An 18,641-nucleotide genomic window follows, 5' to 3' on the forward strand; every position below is an offset into this window, starting at 1 on the left:
GGAGGAGTGTTCTTACTGATCTGCTCACACTGCACTCTCATAGAGCCCAGGACCACCAGCCCAGGGTGGCACCGCCCATAATGGGCTGGACCCTCCCCCATCAGTCTCTAATTAAGAAAATGATGTACAGCCCAATCTTATGAAGACATTTTCTCAATTACAGTTTCCTCTTTTTAATGACTCTAGCTGTGTCAACTTGACATGAAACTAGCCAGCACTGCATTTATTGTCCATTTGTTCAAGCAGGTTGTTTGTTTTGCTATTGCTTCTGAGTTGTGGGAGGGTACAGATTCTAGACACTGGCATTTATCAGATTGATGATTTACAAATATTTTTTCTCACCTTTTCACTTTTTGGGTTGCATTGGATAAAAACAATAATGTTGATGTAGTCTCATTCCTCTGCTTTACCATGTAGCAATTCAGTATTCAGTGTTGCAGAACTTCCCCTCTATGTTTTCTCCCAAAGATGTTTTACTGTATTGGCTCCATATTTAAGTCTTTGGTCTATTCTCAGTTAATTTTGACATAGGATACAAAGAAAGGACCCAGTGTTGTTCTGTGCACATGACTGTCAGGGTTCTCCAGCACCGTTTGTTAGAGAGAGATCATTTCCTGCATTGAGTGTCTTTGCTGTCCTTGAGAGTCTTTCAGTCACATACACAGGGATTCATTTCTGGGCTCCTCATCCTCTTCTGTTAGTGACTATTGTGTCTTTGTGGTAATTTTTGATATATGAAAAGGGGAAACCCTCAATGCTGTTCTTTATCAAGATTGTTTTGGCCATTTAGGAGTAAGCTCAAGATTTTCTACAAATTATAGGAGAGACCACACATTTACTTTTAAAAGAAATAAACATACTAATTAGAGAACGCAATCTCATATTGACCCATAAGAAATGATAGTGTTTTATCAATATACCCATCCTAACACATTTGATGTCTATTTTTACTTTCCCTCTCTCAAAAAGTATTCTAATAAGCTCACAGGGCTTTCTAAAAGTATAAATACCTACTGTATACATCCTTTGTAAAGCCATGCAGTTAAAAGTTAAGACATGTGAACAGGTGCTTATATAGTAAGCAGAACAGCATAGGTGAAGGTAAGTCTTTAACTTAATCTGGTCCTAGTGAGAGGGGAATCACTTGGATTAATTCAGGTACAGATCAAGAGAACCAACAGGGACTGTCTTATCATAATGTGAGCAACTGATATAAGTGGATTAGGATAGGACCCTGGGATGAGAAGAAAGAAGGGCAGAGCCATTAGAATGAAATCATTAAGCTTAGTGCCTTGGATAACAGCTGAATAAGTAAATGCTAATGGACCTAAAACATGGACGTTTAAGCATCTGTGATTCAACATCACAGTCACAAAATGTGCTTACGTTGTAGAGTTAGAAAATACCAAGACACTACCTGACTATCGAGTTATACTTAGCCAAATGTTTATTTAAACTGCAGCTGTCCTGGGTTCGCATGGTTGGATTTGGTACTGAGGCCCAGCTAAAGGGGGATGGCTACTTTTAAAGGCAAAGGCCACAATTTATTCTTGTGGAAATGTGTTTTCCAAAGGTGTAAGGGAACTTCTTGGGTCTTTGCATTGCTCAAACTCCTGGTTGTATCTTAACAGCTTCAGATGGCTCATAGGATTAGCCTTAGACCTAGAATGGAGTCCTTAGCTGCTATATTCCACACTGGCTCTGGCTCCTATGAATCAAATCATTGATTCTACATTTATATAAGACTAATGGTTAATATTTTAACTGTTTGACTCTCCTGTGTGTGTGTGTGTGTGTGTGTGTGTGTGTAGGCAATTTATGATATAAGGGTCTATGGTAACATCCAGAAAGCAACAGGAGAGGGTTTTAGTTGGCAAGTATATTTGGGGAAGACTATGGACCAAGACAAATGGGTTTCCCCCACAGGGTTTCAGTTCTGGCTGAGCAGCAGGCATGTTCATAACCTTTATGTCAGGGACATACTATGTAGGGACTTATGACCGGTCTAAGTGATCAGGCACAGGGAAGTCTTTCATTAAACATTTTAAGGGGCATGTTCGCAGAACTGAGCAATTGTGGTCCATCATCTAGTCTATTAAGTATACCTGATTTTCAACAAATTTTCTTCTTTTAGTTACTTGCTTCAGGCTTATCCTTGATAGCATATACAAAATGTTAAATAAAGCTTGTCCTTATATGTGAATTAATTTGCACTAGTGTGACTATAAGCACAGTTCTGAGCACGTTAAAGACTTTGATCATTTATAAGGTGACTAGCAATTCAATTACCTTTCTTTTATTAACAGTTTACAAGTTAGCAGGTTTTACAAAATTAGGATTTTTATACCTTTATTCCTGGTGAGTTTTAGCCTTAAAAATTTGAATTGAAATTTTAATTGAAAATCTTTTAGCAGCAAATAAAACTTTAAACCATAAATGCAGTCCACAGAGAAACTAGGAACCTTATTTTCCTGATCCTTTTATAGTGTACCTTTATAGACTATCATAATTTCTTGGATTTAGTTTATGCAGATAGCTAATGCTTCACAAATTTAGCAAGCACAAAGAGATTTTGCGTGCATCTTTGTGTCAGTTTCTGCTGTTCTAAATAGACCTTAGGAATGTATAAACTTTATTTATTGAACATAACTTACTTTTCAGACATACATTGTTTCTCATCCACAATTTTCTAGAAGACATTTTGTCGAATACGGCTAGAAAGAGCATAAGAGGTCAAACATACATTTGTATGCCACTTTCTGATAACCAGAGTGGAATTTATAAATCTTAATTAAGCATACTTTATTAGGCATACCTTTCTATATAATTTTTTTACTTTCAGGACAAAAAGATCATCATACAAAAAAATAAATAAATAAATTAGAGACCTGTTTAAGCAGGAAATACCATGATAAGAGAGAGCTCAGAAGGACTAAGAAATTTTATGGGCACTGCCTTAGTTGGTTCATACCACACAGTCACTTTAATCTAGATGGTGATGGAGTCACATGGTATGTATTCTTTTGAACCTTACTAAAGATGGCTGCCAGCCACGGGGTTGCTTCTATCCTGATAGATCGTCAGCCAGGATGGTGGCAAGTCACATGGTTGCTATTTATCCCCTTTTTCTCAAAACATCTATTTGTTTTTTGAAACAAGAGTCAATTTCAAAATACATACTAGCATGAAGTAGAAAAGTTCAGATTAGCTATGGATAGATTATTAACTATCAACCCTTTGGTTACAAGTTTAAGCTAACTTTTTAAAACAGATTTTATGGATCTTTAACCATACTTAATAAACTTTTTAAAAAATTGAGGTACAGAAGGTTTACCTAAATGCTGAGGTAGAGTTTGTACTTTAGCAAATGTTTTAGAGCATTAAATAAAACCAAGAAAAGGAGTGTGAGGTAAGCAGCAGTAACCCTGCTGGGAATAATTCCCTTTTCAACTATTTTAAAGCACATAATGTGTTTTCCTGAACTGTTTTGTTTTGTTCTCTCTTCCTGTCTCAGAGTTAGATGGCCAACTGACTCATGACAGAGATTTGAAGATCTTTTAGACAAGCATGTTCGAGTCAGAAGAGGAAGGGCTATAATCCAACTAAAAAACAAGCTTTTTAATAAAATAAGAAAACAAAACATTATTGTAATATTACTCATACCCAAAAGATACTTGAATCCCTCCAAAATGGAATCCAGTGACCAGAGGGAGGGATCAAACAAGCAAAGAAAGAGAAAGCCTGGGCCGGAAAGGAGTCAAGATTTGGTTCTGGGAACTTGGCTTTCTACACCCTGAAAAGACTGGAGTTGTCGGCCACAAGGCTGCTGCGCTTTTGGCCTCTAATACCCTTGACATGTTCTGTGTTCCCCTTGGACAACATTGCTTGATGAGGTTCCTGGTGACTCCATCTCAATAGCTTTCCATTGACACTGTCCCCTGTCCCATTCCTCCCCCTGGGAAGAGTAAGTAAGATGCCGTGCTTCTTGATATGCTTGCTGGAAGACCTTCCGTCCCCAGCTTTCATATCTTCTTCCCTATGTTCTCATCTCCTGGCCCTCCCACTTAGGACCCTGCCACTGCTAGTCAAGGTCATGTAGTCATCGAAATTTGTTCCTCTCATTGCTGAGGAATATTCCATTCTATGGATGTACGAAAGTTTATTGATCCATTTTCCTATAAGTGAACATTTCCAATTTTTAAGTATTATGAATAAGGTATAAGCATGATTTTAAAAATCATTCTTCTACAAAATTATACACAGCATATTTGTCTGAGGATACAAAGGCAGAAGATAGACCCAACTCTTCGGCCTCCTCTAACCTCCCACATGCACGGATACACATTACTCACACATACATACTAATCATGCTAATAAGTCATTTTACATTTATTTTTTTTTGTTCTTTTTTTCGGAGCTGGGGACCGAACCCAGGGCCTTGCGCTTCCTAGGCAAGCGCTCTACCACTGAGCTAAATCCCCAACCCCTACATTTATTTTTAACTATTTCATGTGGATGGGTGTTTTGCCTGCATGTATGTACATGCACCACACACATTCCTGGTGCCTGAAAAAAAACAGAAGAGGCTGTCAGTTCTCCTGAAACTGGACTTACAAGCAGTGACAATCCTCCAGGTGGGTGCCGAGAGTCCTCCTGGGTCCTATGGGAAAGTAGTTCTCTTCAGCACTGAGAAATGCCTCCAGCCCGTTAATAATTTCTAATGGTTTATTTCTTTTTCATACTATATCCCATTAAAATTCAGCAAAATCCATGCGTCCCCACTTCTGAACATTTAGGCGTCTGTGCTGCAGTCATTCCATGTCAACATGTCGTCCATGTCTTCCCGTGATCATCAAAGCGGCAAGGGGACAGTTAATAAGGACTGGCTTACAAGGGGACGAGAGGTGCTTGCCAGAGGAACTTAGGACCAGCTTTATGCCTGTGACGGCAACCCAGGGGGTCAGGCTCTGCCGCATTGCTTCCTGTCACATACTGTTTAACATAATGACACTTTAAAGCATGTTTCAGCCATCAAATCCATATAAGGGGTAGGCAGTGTTAATATGAGACTCAGGGAGACTGCAGTCAGGAGACTGAACACACTTGGAACCACGTGTATGTACCCTTAGGAAGTTTACCAAATGGATTTAAGAGGAAACTGTGACCTGGTGAAAAGGTCAAGGTGGGCCTGGTTAGCTTGAACCTATGAAAGAAGACATCTGTGGCTTTGGGTTGGTAGGACACTCAGTACAACCACTATGAGGGAGTTCTGAAACCAGACAATTGTTGCATGAAATATTAAAAAAAAAAAAGACACATCTCATGCTAATGCTGGCTACTCTCTGGCCCCAGCTGTCACCGCTTCCAGGCTAGCCTCATGTAGCAACCGTCCATCTCATGGTTCTCTGTTGGCAGATCCTGCTCACATTCCCAGCCCTCCACCCCCTGTGACTAGCTGTCACAAATCCCCCATAACCCAGTAAAATCAAAACTCTAGACGCTTGTAATTTATCAATCAGATTTAGATCAGTAAATTCTCACCCCACAAAATGTCCACACAATAAACTCAGAGCTAATTGATACTGATGTAAACTGCCCACCTAAAAAAGACAAGTTGTCCTGTAAGTATCCATCCCTTATAAGATATTCATAGCTACCTGTGACTATTTAAAGCCACATGAAATCTGGATGTCTTTCCCTCCATCTTCCTTCCTTCTCTCTGTCTCTCTGTACTCTCAGTACTTGTCTCAAAAATTCTCAGCCCGCCTTCCTTTTCCACTGCCCAATCACAGGTCTCGCCTAATCTTGTGCCTGCCCTCACCTGCATAGAAACAGCAATCCACACACCATGGTGGGTGCTTTTACCTGCATTTAAAATAATGCCATGAAGAAAATTTTAGCTACCACATGGAGACATTCTAGTTTAAAGTATATACCGTAGCACACAAACGCTATTTCTGCTGTTTTCTATGAGTAAAACTGTGACTGGCAGAGCAAATCCTCAAAGACTCTTAGTTCCTGGTTGAGCAAGAGGGCAAGTCTTAGTGAGGACTCAGATAAGGGGAATCGGCTACAGAACAATCTGGAGAATGAGTGGATAGTGAGTTCTGTTTTTCTCCGGATGCCTGTCAGATGTGTAGTAGAGATCCTTCAAGTGGGGAGTTAAGCATGCGGATAGTGAGCTCAAGAGAAGACATAACTGTGGCCTTGTTAGTGGAGCTCGTCATCTCGCTGAGGTTATTAAATCATACCAGAGAAGGATGCACGGGTGTTCATAACCCATTGAAGACAGGCCTTTCGAGGAAGTAGAGTCCTGACTACAGTCTGGAGAAGGAATGACATGGACCAGTGGGCCTGTCACCCAGCTGCCCAGTCAGGTCACTCCGCTATATGCAAGGACATATTGGGTCTTATGTTTATTTCCCCCCCTTCTTGTTGCCAGGGTTGAACTCAGAGCCTCATGCATAGTCAGCAGATGCTCTCCCATTGAACCTCATTTACCAGCTTTCGTGTTTTAGGCAGAAAGCATCTGTGTGACTTTCCATGCTTTTATCTGTAAAGCTAAGACTTGACTTAAATAAACCTTGCATGGCTATATTGGTCCAGCATGAGTGACTAGTAAGACAGTCATGACCTCCTACAAAGCTCTGCCTGCTGTTTGCTGGTCACATGGTGGCCATGACCAGATGATCAGAACTGGTATTTCAGAGGTGATTAGATTCCAGCTCCTCCGTACTCTGCTTACTTAAGATGACAGCATCCACATAACTACAAGGCATGATCTTTCTAGAGCTGTGCTATCCCCATCCATCACTCCTCCTCACAGTCTGCCCTGTAGGACCTGTTGTAGACACCCTCCCATCCTCCACTGTTAGAAGCCAAGTGAGAAGCTTGGGAATGTCTCCAGTTCAAAGAACATAACACTGGAGACTGTGCACCTAGAGGCTGTGCACGGTTTAAGAAATTGCTCTGCCATGGGCCAGAAGAGTTGGCACTGTCCTAAAATTATCTTCTACAACATCAGACATTCTAAGCTGGATTTCCTAACTCCCAGAATCATCACTCTTTATCACTGATAATTGTACGTGAGTATCTGCTAAGTGTGACACCTGTCTTTGTGTAATAGAATTGCATGCTTGACCTCTCCACATACTCGCGGTGTTGTGTGCACATCTTGAACTGAGAACTTAGTGCTTGTAATTTTGGACAGGATCGGAACCTTTTTCAAGAACTGACCCTTCCTGTTTGTCCATTTCACAGAAACGAAGATGCAGTCAATCAGATGGCCGTCGCTCCCTTCCCCGTACCATCACATTCCCCATCGCCTGTTGAGGTAAGGTTGTAAGAAACAGTTCTCAGTGCACTCGATGGATTTTCACTTCCATCAAACCTTACCTTTGATTTTTAGTTGCATCGAATCTGTTAACTAGACGTTTCCCTGCCGAAGCTGGAAAGCGGTGGAGGTATGGTTATAAGGTATAAAACAGTGTTAAATAAATGTATGAGAATCAACTCACTAGTATTCCCTCTTCAGAGTATCAGTTCCTCAGATCTATTGGATGACCTAGCAATGGCCATTTGTATACTCAAAGTCCAGAGAGCCCCGGCAGCTGCTCAATCCACAAAGCTCAGAACAAGGGGGACTGCAGTATCGTCCCAGGCTGTAGCTGTAGGTCAGACCCTTGGGGAATCGTTGGTGTGAGTCTGCATTGAAAGACAAGAGCAGCTGGACTCTGATGCCCTCTGCACACCGCAGCAGTGATAGACACTTGTCAGGAGGAATGGCACTTGCACCTGTGGTGTGACATCTCCCTCTCCCTTTCCCTTCTGGGCACTCAGCCTCATGGATGGTGTGGCTGACATTTTGAGGTGCTTTTGACTTTCCCCCTTAGTTTCTACTACATAGGTCAGTCATCCCTAAAAACATCTTCACATGTACTCTGTGAGGTGTATACCCCACCCCATGTCTGAGTCCAGTCAAGATCAGTCACCATTGAATCAGAAGTGATTCAGGTGCATTTTTTAATCTGTTTTGAACAGTTATGTTAGTTAGGGTTTCACTGCTGTGAACAAACACCATGACTGAGGCAACTCTCATAAGGACATTTAATAGGGGGTGGCTTACAGGTTCAGAGGCTCAGTCCATTATCATCAAGACGGGAGCATGGCAGCATCCAGGCAGGCATGGTGCAGGCAGAGCTGTGAGTTCTACACCTTCATCTGAAGGCTGTTATCAGAATACTGACTTCCAGGCAGCTAGGATAAGGGTTTTAAAGCCCACACCCACAGTGACACACCTACTCCAACAGGGCCATACTTTCTAATAGTCCCACTCCCTGGGCTAAGCATATACAAATCATCACACCAGTTATTGTCAAATAAGCTACAAATTAAAAAAATTGTAGCAATAAACATTGTCTTCCTTGTCATGATTTCAGCAGTCTTGCTGACACTAAGGGGTTGTTGTTGTTGTTGTTGTTGTTGTTGTTGTTGTTGTTGTTGTTGTTTTATTTAAGACCTCAAAGTTTCTGGAGATGTAGCAATAGAGTCTCTGGCATGATCAGGCATGGGTTCACTGGGTAACACCAAGAGTCCTGTAGGAATGGCAAAGGAAAGACTTGAAATGGAAGACAGCTGACAGAGGTCTTCTTTAGTGTGGCCCTGGCCAGTTGGCGTCTGCAGCTTCCTGCTCCAGGGGCTTCACATGACAGGTGATTGAGGGTGCTGCTAGCTGTGTCAAGCCCTGTCTGGGTATTCCAGTAGTACGTCATGACCCTTGCACCCAGGCTGAAGCAGTGTTGTTATTTCCAACTGTGAGAAGAGACACAGAGGCTAAATCATATATATACCCATGAGCCCATGTGCATGTATGCTGGTCAGCATCAGCCTCTGTGCCGTGACCACCAAGCCCCTGCACTTGTCGTGGAGTTGAAAGAAGCAGTGTATATGAAGGACTTGGGACAACTCATGCCACAGAGCAGCACTCAGCACAGGGGAACTGTTACTTAGTTAATTTTAATCTTTATTGTATATTACAATAACTACTGAAATTCATTTTCAAAAATTGTGCTAATCACAGAAATGTTAAGTCACTATTAAAAAATAATTTAGTCACCTATAAAAAAATATTTTTTCTTATATCTTAATCTTGCTGAATCAGTAATTAGCCAGAAAGATTAACTTGGTGTCATTCAAGAGTCTCATTACATTATGAGCATTTAAAGACCGATTTTGCTTTTTTTTGTTTGGTTTTGTTTTTTTTCTTTTAAAACATGATCTTACTCTGTAGCCTTGGCTAGCCTAGAACTCATACTCATACAGACCAGGCTGGAGGCTAGTCTCAACATCATAGAGATCTGCCTGCCTCAGCTCCCAAGGGCTGGGGGTAAAAATGAGCACTGATTTTAAAAGTAATCACTAATTTTGCTTTTTAAATAAACACACTGTAATGTATATGAGGTAGACATTATGCTGCTTCTAATTTTCAAGATCCTAACCACAGTAGCTGAATGCATTATGCCAGTGTCCGCATTTCAGTTGAAGGAGAATTTAGTCCAATGAGGTGCTTGCATAAGTATAAATTCTCTCCTTTCTTTTCTTTCTTTCTCTCATTCTTTCTTTCTTTTTCTAAAGATTTATTTATGTATATGAACTAACACACTATTGCTGTCCTCAGATGTGCCAGAAGAAGGCATCAGATCCCATTACAGATGGTTGTAAGCCACCATGTGGTTGCTGGGAATTGAACTCAGGATGTCTGGAAGAGCAGTCAGTGATCTTAACCACTAAGCCATCTCTCCAGCCGCCCCCGTCCCCCCTTTTTAAGGCTGCAGCTCCACAACTTCTGTTATAGTGTTGCCATTTGATTTACATTCTCCCCTGGAAATTCACCTCTGGAAAGGCACCCTCCTTTGAGTGGTACATTCTCTGCACTTGTGGCTCTAGTGACTGTCACCTAGAAAGGCACACTCCTTGGTTAGGATGAAGTCTATGAGCTGCTTCACCATGCTGGCCTTGTTTGCCTATGTGCTAGTCACTCTGCCTTTATGCAAAGGTGGCTCTGTGGGCTTTCAAGCAGGCCTTATTAGGTGGATGACAGAAACCAGTTTAAACCAGATACTGTACATTAGTTATAGCCATGCCACTCACTGTTAAGTCGAACCTGACAGCAGAAATTCGGCCTGACTTTTATTGTATGCTAGTGACGTCTCACATTCCTCCCCTCATTTGGGAAATGTTTATTAAGCTCTTATGTCTGGCATAGTTCTTGCCAAGTTATTTTGTACCATTAGGTGCTAGGAGAGTCAGAGAAAATATACTAGCAGAATATCAAACAAGAGTGTGATGGTATTGTTGTAGGATGCTGGGTTGATTGATGTTCTTTCTACCATTGCTTATTGGTCATGCGACCTTGGTAAAGGCAGTTAACCTCCCAAAGCCTGTCTTTCTCTGTGAAACCTCTAATAAGCCTTTCTAAAGGAAATAATGAGAATCAAGTCCTAAATCGGAAGAGTCTGCACACTATACAATTCCATGGTATGGTCAGCATTTCCATCCACACACTTGGCCACAGAGAGGCCATTATGGCATCGTATAGCACAGTGTGGAAGCACAAGCTCAGGAGTCAGGCACACTGCAGTTTGTTCTTCATCCTGTTAGAACTAGTACTACAAAATGTCCAGACTGTTCCTGGCACACTGTTCCTGGGAGTTTATTGTGGTTGTGCTCATATTACACAGCCTCTAGCATACATTCCAGCTTCTAGAACCTTCCATCTTCAGTGATTATGTGCAAAATAGTATTTCTTTACTTATTAAATTATTTAATTTTTGAATTGACAAATGAAAAGTATATGTATTTACCAGATTCAACATTGTTTTTCAAATATGCATTATGGGATGGCTAACTCAAACTAGGTAGCATGCATTCCTTCACACAGTTTTGTGTGTGTGTGTGTGTGTGTGTGTGTGTGTGTGTGTGTGTGTGTGTGTGTGTGTGTGTTTTGCAAAGATTACTTGAAATCCTTCAGAGTACTGCATTGAGGAATTATAGTGAGTTTAATCTGTAAATAAGAGCTCCAAGCTAACCTGGGCTGTATAACAATATCCTAACAACACATAATACAAAGAAAGAACCCTCTTAGATTTCTTCAAGACTACAGGCATTGCTTTTAATTATGGTCTAAAGACGTGTGTGGTAGACTTCTTCGCCTGATCTAACTGAGATTTTGGAGCCCTTGTCTTGCACTCTCAGCTCTAGCACTCCTTCCCTTAGTAAGCCACATTCTACTCTTGGCTTCTGTGAGATAAAGTTTTTTAGAATCCATGGTTAAGTAAAATCACATGATATTGTACTTTGAATACCTGGTTCATCTTTCTTAACATTATTCTCCATGTCCACCCATGTCATCATGAAGTGTTGTTGTTGTTGTTGTCGTTGCTGCTGCTGCTGCTGCTGCTGCTGTTGTTGCTGTCGTTACTGTTATTAACACAGGTAGATTTACACATTGTATTTATGAGTCTCTCTTTCCTCATCTAGTCATCCATTGACAAAAGCTTAGGTGATCTGTCCCTTTGTAGCTGGGGATATTGGTGCAGTGAGCATGAGTGTGTGATTCATTTCTTTGTGTTACTGCTGCTGTGTGTGACAGCACTTCCCTCCCAACACTGGAAGCTAAGGCAAGAGAATCAGGAACCCAGCCAGGCTGGGTTGCCTAGTGTGTTTAAAATGTTTTGGTAGGACAAACTGAAACTTGGAAAAAGAGAGTGTTGGAGAGTAGAGAGGGATGTAGAGAGTGCAGTAGTTGGGGAGTAGAGAGGGATGTGAAATGCAGGGAACTAGACTGAGGAACTAGACTGAGAGAGAACTGAATTCTAAACTCCAGAAGGTCTGAATGACAGGCTGTGGGTACTTGGACCTGCTGGAAACATCTGAACAAGGAGATGATCTAGCCAGGGCTGCAGTTCAGGGTTGGTTGAGTAGAATTGTCAAAGGTATGAGGTGGCTCTAACACAAAGGCATTTGCTGCCGAGCCTGAGAACCTGAGTCCAGTCCCTGAAACCACAGGGGACTAAAACGTGCTCATAGATGCATAAATAAAGAAAACAAATGTTTTTCAAAGAAAGATGCCTTAACTGATAGAAACCCTGTTAAAAAGTCACTGCAGTGATCCCATAAGAGACAGGGAGGGCTCAGATAGACCCAGGATGTTAGATATGCAGGCCATTCCTCTATGAAGAGGCCTGGGTCTTGTCTCTAACAGCAGGAGCTTCTAGGTCCCTTTTGCCCTGAGGCTGTTCTTTCTGAATAGCTGGTGAGAGGGAGTGCCAGCCTTGGAGCACTGCTGAGATGATCACAGTGGGTCAGCCATTACCATAATTTCCAATTTACCTTTAATTGTACACTGTCTTTCTATAATTCTGACTCACATAATAGTAAAGATGTTCAGGGTAATAGGAGAACGAAATTCAGTTTGTCATATCTAGTAAACAGAATTTTCCTTTTCAAAAAGAAGCATTTAGGAACTTCTGCTGTGGTGAGAGTTAAAAGCCCTGTGTGGTGTTTTGAAAAAGTGCATTGGACTTAGGAACACAAACAATACAATCTGAAACCACAAACATGAATCTTATTTTTTTTTTTTTTTTTGGTTCTTTTTTTCGGAGCTGGGGACCGAACCCAGGGCCTTGCGCTTCCTAGGTAAGTGCTCTACCACTGAGCTAAATCCCCAGCCCCATGAATCTTATTTTTAAAATAAAGACAAGTAAGCTGGGTGTGGTGGCACATGTCTTTAATCCAGCACTCAGGAGGCCAGCAAGCCAGTCAGTGCTTAGTGACATCTCAAATCGGAGGAAGACAGTTATTTCTATTGATGTATCCTTGTCCTGTTGGATGAAGGATCTTGTTAGACATGCCCTCTAATCCACAAGACCCCCTTTAGCCAGACAAATGCTCTGCTCTCAAATAAAGTTTCTGCCCTTAAGGTTCTTTCTATCTAGTTGGTAAGAAACTGTGGAAAAACTGTATACTGAAGAAGACAGAGTAGCAGAAAAATAAACTAGCAAGCAAGGTATAATAGTGCATGCCCCAACCCCAGTATTCAAGGTGGGCACGAGGGCATCAATCCAGTGACAGCCTGGGCCATCTATGCATACTGTCTCAAAAACTATTGAGTTAGGAGGCTGGGGAGTGACTCACTAAAGCACCAGCATGAGGGCCTGAGCTTGGATCTTAGCACCAGTGTAATAGCTGCATGTGGTAGAGCTTGTCTGTCACCATGGCACTGATCAGCCCAGCAAGCCCGCTGGTGGGCTCCAGGGTCGGTGCTCTCTTGCCTATGTGCATGCCCTTGCACACACACATGCTCACACATTTTATAACTATTAAAAATTCATACACTGGGGGCTGGAGAGATGACTCAGAGGTTAAGAGTACTGACTGCTCTTCCAGAGGTCCTGAGTTCAAATCCCAGCAGCCACATGGTGGCTCACAACCATCTGTAACGGGATCTGATGCCCTCTTCTGGTGTGTCTGAAGACAGTGACAGTGTAGTCACATTCATAAAATAAATAAATCTTTTTTTAAAAAAGTCATGGTTTCTCCTCCCCTGTCTTTACCCAGATCCTCCTCACTCATCCACCTCCAGGGCTTTTCCCTCTATTTAGAAAAAAACAGGCAAATAAAAAAGAAAGGAAACAAACCAGAAGCTAGATAGATATTTAGCCAAAAAAGGCACAATAAACACACACAGATACACGCACAAACAAAACAACACAAAAACATCAAAACAGAAAACCAAGAACCGTAATATACAAGCAAAGGGCTACTGAGAGAGAAAAAAAATCTGCAAAGTCACCATTGGGTTTGTTGTCCATGGAGCCTGTCCTTAAGTGTGGTTTATATACCCAGTTAGACTCCAGTGGAGAAAATTATTTTTTTCCTTTGCAAGTGATTGTCACTTGGAGATAACCTCTAGGGCCGTCTGTCTTGAACTTGTGCAGGCCTCTCTGCATGTTCCCACAGTCTCTGTGAGTTCATATCTCGTCAATCCTGCTGTGTCTGGAAGACACTGCTTCCTTAGTGTCACCGTCCCCTCTGGCCCTACAGTCTTTCTGCTTCCTTGTCTTCAAATATTCCTGAGCTCTGGTGAAGACAAGCCATTAAGGGCTGAGTGTCCCAAAGTCCCTCACTCGCTGTGTACTGTCCAGTGCGTCTCCGTGTTTGTACTCATCTTCTGCAAGACGAAACTTCTCTGGTCTGAGTTCCAGCCCAGTGTGGCCCCGTTCTTTCTTTTTAATAATAATAAATTTTAAAAAGTCAAAACATTAAACTAAAAGGAAAAATGATTACCTTACTTCGGAGATCCCCGGGGAGCCCAGGATAGAAGGGAAGTCTAGAACTTTAGAAGGTGTGGGAAAGTTGTTAATAAGACACACACACTGTTTTACCATCTTTGCTGTGTTGCACTCACCGCCTTTGGATTCCCTCATCTGTGGTCCTGACTTGCCTCTTCCTGGGGGAGTTGTTGTGAGCAGGCTGGGCCGAGCCAGCCACACTGAACAGGTGGTCTGAAGATCAGCAAGAGAGAAGTAGACACCCGCCCTTGCATGAAGTGACTCACCCTGTCAGCAGCCACTCTCCCTCAGCCAGATGGTCCTCAAGCCGCCAGGGATCCTTGTTCCTCCTTCCTCTTCCTGGCTCTGACTGTTTGCCATGTTTCAGGTTCTTGGCAAGTGGGGGATTATAAAGGCTTCTCGCTGTGTGAACCATGTTGCCCCACAGTGAAGTTACAATTTTGTTTAAGCACAGACACTCTTTTATAACTTTTAGCTTGCCTAGGAGTAAGTACATGCCTTGCTTCAGCCATTCTCAATTCCTCGGTTTTCTTTTCTTTTTATGTGTGTCTTTTGGTTTATTCGGTTGCTTTTGCTTGTGGTTTTGGCCAGAGTCTCCTCTCCATCTGGATTTGGACTTGGTATCCTCCTCAGTAGAAGCATGTCCAGCTAAAAGCAGAAGAGACATAGAACATGGCCCTTGAAGTGAGGCAGACCCAGGAGGACTGAGTACTTGCATCAGACAAAGGTCATGAAAGAAGCACAGATGTTGGCATCAAAGATTTTTCAGTCTCCTCAGATAATTAGGATGCAAAAGAGATGCTAATGAGTGGCAGAGGAGGTAGTGATATCCTCTTGAGAAACAGTAAACAGGCTGCACAAGAGCTGGCAGAAGACATTGTCTTACAGAAAAGCTTCTTATAACACAACATGAGGTATAGTATAATAGACCCATAAATCACTAAGTAATCGTTTACTGTTATCAAATAATATGTGTGTGCATAAATGTATATACTGCACTTTTAGGTGACTGGTGGTACTGTAGTTTGTTTGCACAGGTTAGAGTCATTTGGGAGAAAAGAACTTTACTTGGGAAAACATCCTCACCAGATTGGCCTGCAGACAAGCTTGCAGAGCATTTTCTTAGTGATTGAAGTGAGGGGGCCCAGCTCACTGTGGGTGTTGCCATGCTGGACAAGCCATGAGAAAGGCAGTAAGCAGTTCTCCTCCATGGCCTCTGCATCAGAGAATGCCTCCAGGTTTCTGCCTTAAGTTCCCACCCTGACTTCTCTGGGTGATGGACCTTGACTGAGATGTGTAGGCATAGTTATTTTTGGATGGTATTTCATCATAGCAGTAGAAACCCTCAAGACGTATGGAAGGAACCTGCTTTGTGTATGGCCCACCATTAACTGAAACATGACTTTGTGTCGATGGCAGTACCCCATGCTTGTTTCATTGGGAGCATCTTGTTGTTTGTTTGTTTGTTTGTAGACAGTTTCTGCTACATAGGCTTGATAGCTCTCTGGAGCTCTTCCAGTGGCCCAAGCTAGAGTTTCTCTTCCCTCTTTACAGCCTTTTATCCTCCATCAGCTCCATCTTCCCAGCCTGTTTCCCTTTGTTTTGTCCTGGCTACTCTCTTGAACAAGCTCTCCTTCAGCCGTCAGGCACCTGGCTGCCTTTCTACTTTTGCAGCTCAGCCTGAGCCAACTCTGGTGTCAGCTCCTACTGCTTCTTTCTTCTGGTGACCAGGTCAGTGCACAATACTAAAATAGAAAAGACCCAAGATAGAAAAGCCTCTTCACCATTGCAACAGCAGGGGCAGCAGCTCAGGGGGCCTCTCCCAGTGTGCTTGCATTATTCAGTCCCAGCACATGTCACATTCAAATAGTTTGGGGTTTGCTTCAGATCAGTGCATTCTCTTATGTGTAGGTGGAAGCTGTTGAATGGAGAGACTCATAATTCTCTAAAGCTTCTGATTCCCAAAGTCTGGCACAAACTTTTTGAATCTGAGGTATTATAGTGAGTCTTCACTACACTAGCCAGGGCATTTGGCTGAGATCAAGACTTCCAGGAGTGAGTGTTCTAGACTGTTGGTGCTGGCCTTTGTCCTCCCAGCTGTTTGATAGTTCTTGTACTCAAAGGACATACTACCATCCAACTAGATTGTTGGATGGACTAGCTAGGCCATCAAAATGGATTCATGACGAACCATGCTTACTGGCCCCAGCATCAAGTGGATGAAAGAGGACAGTGCAGCACAACTCACAGGGCAGATGTGGAGTGGAGCTTTTAACGGCAAACAACTGTGGTTTTAGGTGAGAGTCCTAAAAGCAGCTGCACTTATGAGACTCTCCTGGTTACAGAAACAACGTTATGTTCTGAAAGGCTGAGGCCCAATACTGGTGTGGAAGGAGAATTTGACATGGAGCCTAGTTTGTCATGCAGATTAACAAGATGTTGGCTGGGTGAATAACTCTAAAGAAGACTCTTTGGAATAGAGAGCACTGTCACCAGATATGGTGTTCAGAATTACAGGCCATATATGTGATGTAATGAACCTGTTTGGACACTTAACCAGAGATTGCTGCAGTCGGGGATTTAGGCTTATTGCTTGTACTGGGTATAACTTGTACCAGATGACTTTCCCACACAGAATGTGTCTTTAAATACATTCTTATGCCAAGATTTTATCCACATAAAAGAAAAAGAGAGAAGGGCATCAGACTGTCCAGCACAGTGCTTGTGTGTTTATAGTTGTAGTGTACAGTGGCAGACTACAAGGAACTGAGAACACTTTAGTCAACCAGGGCCATAGATCTTCTATGATTGATTATTTGTAACCTCACTTTGTGTGTGTATGTGTGTTATCCTCATTCATACCAGTAAATATCAGGCTTTCTTGCCCGTTTTTTGTTTGTCTGTTTGTTCTGTGGTGACTGTTGGGTGTGGCTCTATACTTGTTTTGTACATTTGTGGGAAACCACCACTTAGAGAATTACTCACTGCATTGCTCACCTCACCTACAGACCATCAGACCTGTACAGGATTGGACCAGTCAATGTGTCATCACAGATCAGGAGTCGGGGGCGGGGGGTCCATAAGCCCCACCTCCCCTGAAGGGCTTTTAACAGTTAACCATCTTTGGAAAAGGAAGTGTCATTTTCTTGTCCTTGTTCCAGGAAATAACCTCCCACCTGTGCTCAAGCATGAAACTCTCATTGAGCTCAGTGGGTCACACACAAAAAGGCAGAAAATTGGAGGGGGACTTGTGACAAGAAAGGTTTTAGTGGAAGGGGAGATAGAAACTAGGGGTTAAAAACAACTAACGGGTAGTATATAAATGGATAAAGCTGAAACAATGAAAGGTGTGTGTGTGTGTGTGTATGTGTGTGTGTGTGTGTATGTGTGTGTGTGTGTATGTGTGTGTGTGTGTGTGTGTGTGTGTGTGTGTGTGTTGGTTTTTTATTTTTGTTTTTCCAAGACAAGGTTTCTCTGTGTAGTCCTGACTCTCCTGGAACTCACTCTGTAGATTAGGCTGGCCTAGAACTCAGAGATCTGCCTGCCTCTGTCTCCCCAGGGCTGGAATTACAGGCATGCACCACCACTGCCATTATGAAAGGCATTTCATAGCCCAATGAAAGACATTTTAAAAACAAAACCAGTATTGCTACAGCAGCACATGACTTTAGAGCCTCTAGACTTAAGAAGGAGGGGCTTAGAATTAATTTAATGTTTGTACTCTGAGGTCCAAGTTAACAACAGCAGCTTAAAAATAGAATGTGAGTCAGCTGTTAGATTTCTCTATAAAATGTTGCCCATGTCTTGCAAAAGTAGAATTTGCCTCTTAGTAAAGGTAGAGATACCTACATCAAAGCTAAATCAACCCTTATTCATTTAAAACTCCTTTACTTTTTATTACATTTATTTAGCATTGAGGGAGGTGTCAGGAGACAAAGGCAGCTGGTTCTCTCCTTCCACCAAGGGAGTGCTAGGCAGTAATTGTTTCTGCTAATAAATTGAACAGACATCTGATGTTTCATATGCCTTTTGGACTCCTTACCAGGGTCCAGGTTCCCATTCTTGACAGGTTATTGACAAAAACAAGGGGACTAACCTGAGACTACCATCCTGTGCCTGTAACAGAGAACAGGGACCAGCATTCCCAAGGAATACTAAAAGCAGTCAGCAGGAATCAATGCCTGATGAAGCAAATGGACAGAGACGTCAGTTGGCCTTCTCTTACAAAGGAACACAGCAGAATGGCTCCCTTGGAAACAGTGTCCAGGGTAGCATTAGGAACTCTACACC

The 18,641-nt window shown here is 42.3% G+C and overlaps 1 protein-coding gene and 1 long non-coding RNA gene across 9 annotated transcripts in view; one reads left to right on the forward strand and one right to left on the reverse strand.

The window, feature by feature from the left end:
• The window catches only part of Patj (PATJ, crumbs cell polarity complex component), a 302,745-nt gene that overhangs the window by 201,559 nt on the left and 82,545 nt on the right, over positions 1 to 18,641 (forward strand). For all 8 annotated transcript variants that reach the window (XM_039109186.2, XM_039109188.2, XM_063287101.1 and 5 more), the window contains one exon: positions 7,261 to 7,333. In XM_039109186.2, coding sequence (XP_038965114.1) covers positions 7,261 to 7,333 — 73 coding nt within the window. The remainder of the gene's footprint in view (positions 1 to 7,260; positions 7,334 to 18,641) is intronic.
• Positions 13,527 to 18,587, reverse strand: LOC134486954 (uncharacterized). The gene is made up of 2 exons (XR_010066550.1): positions 18,448 to 18,587; positions 13,527 to 14,999 (listed from the first exon to the last, which is right to left on the reverse strand). It is a non-coding gene; the product is annotated as an uncharacterized LOC134486954 (long non-coding RNA).

The sequence above is a fragment of the Rattus norvegicus genome, chromosome 5, assembly GCF_036323735.1.
Source record: "Rattus norvegicus strain BN/NHsdMcwi chromosome 5, GRCr8, whole genome shotgun sequence".
NCBI classification, from domain to species: Eukaryota; Metazoa; Chordata; class Mammalia; order Rodentia; family Muridae; genus Rattus; species Rattus norvegicus.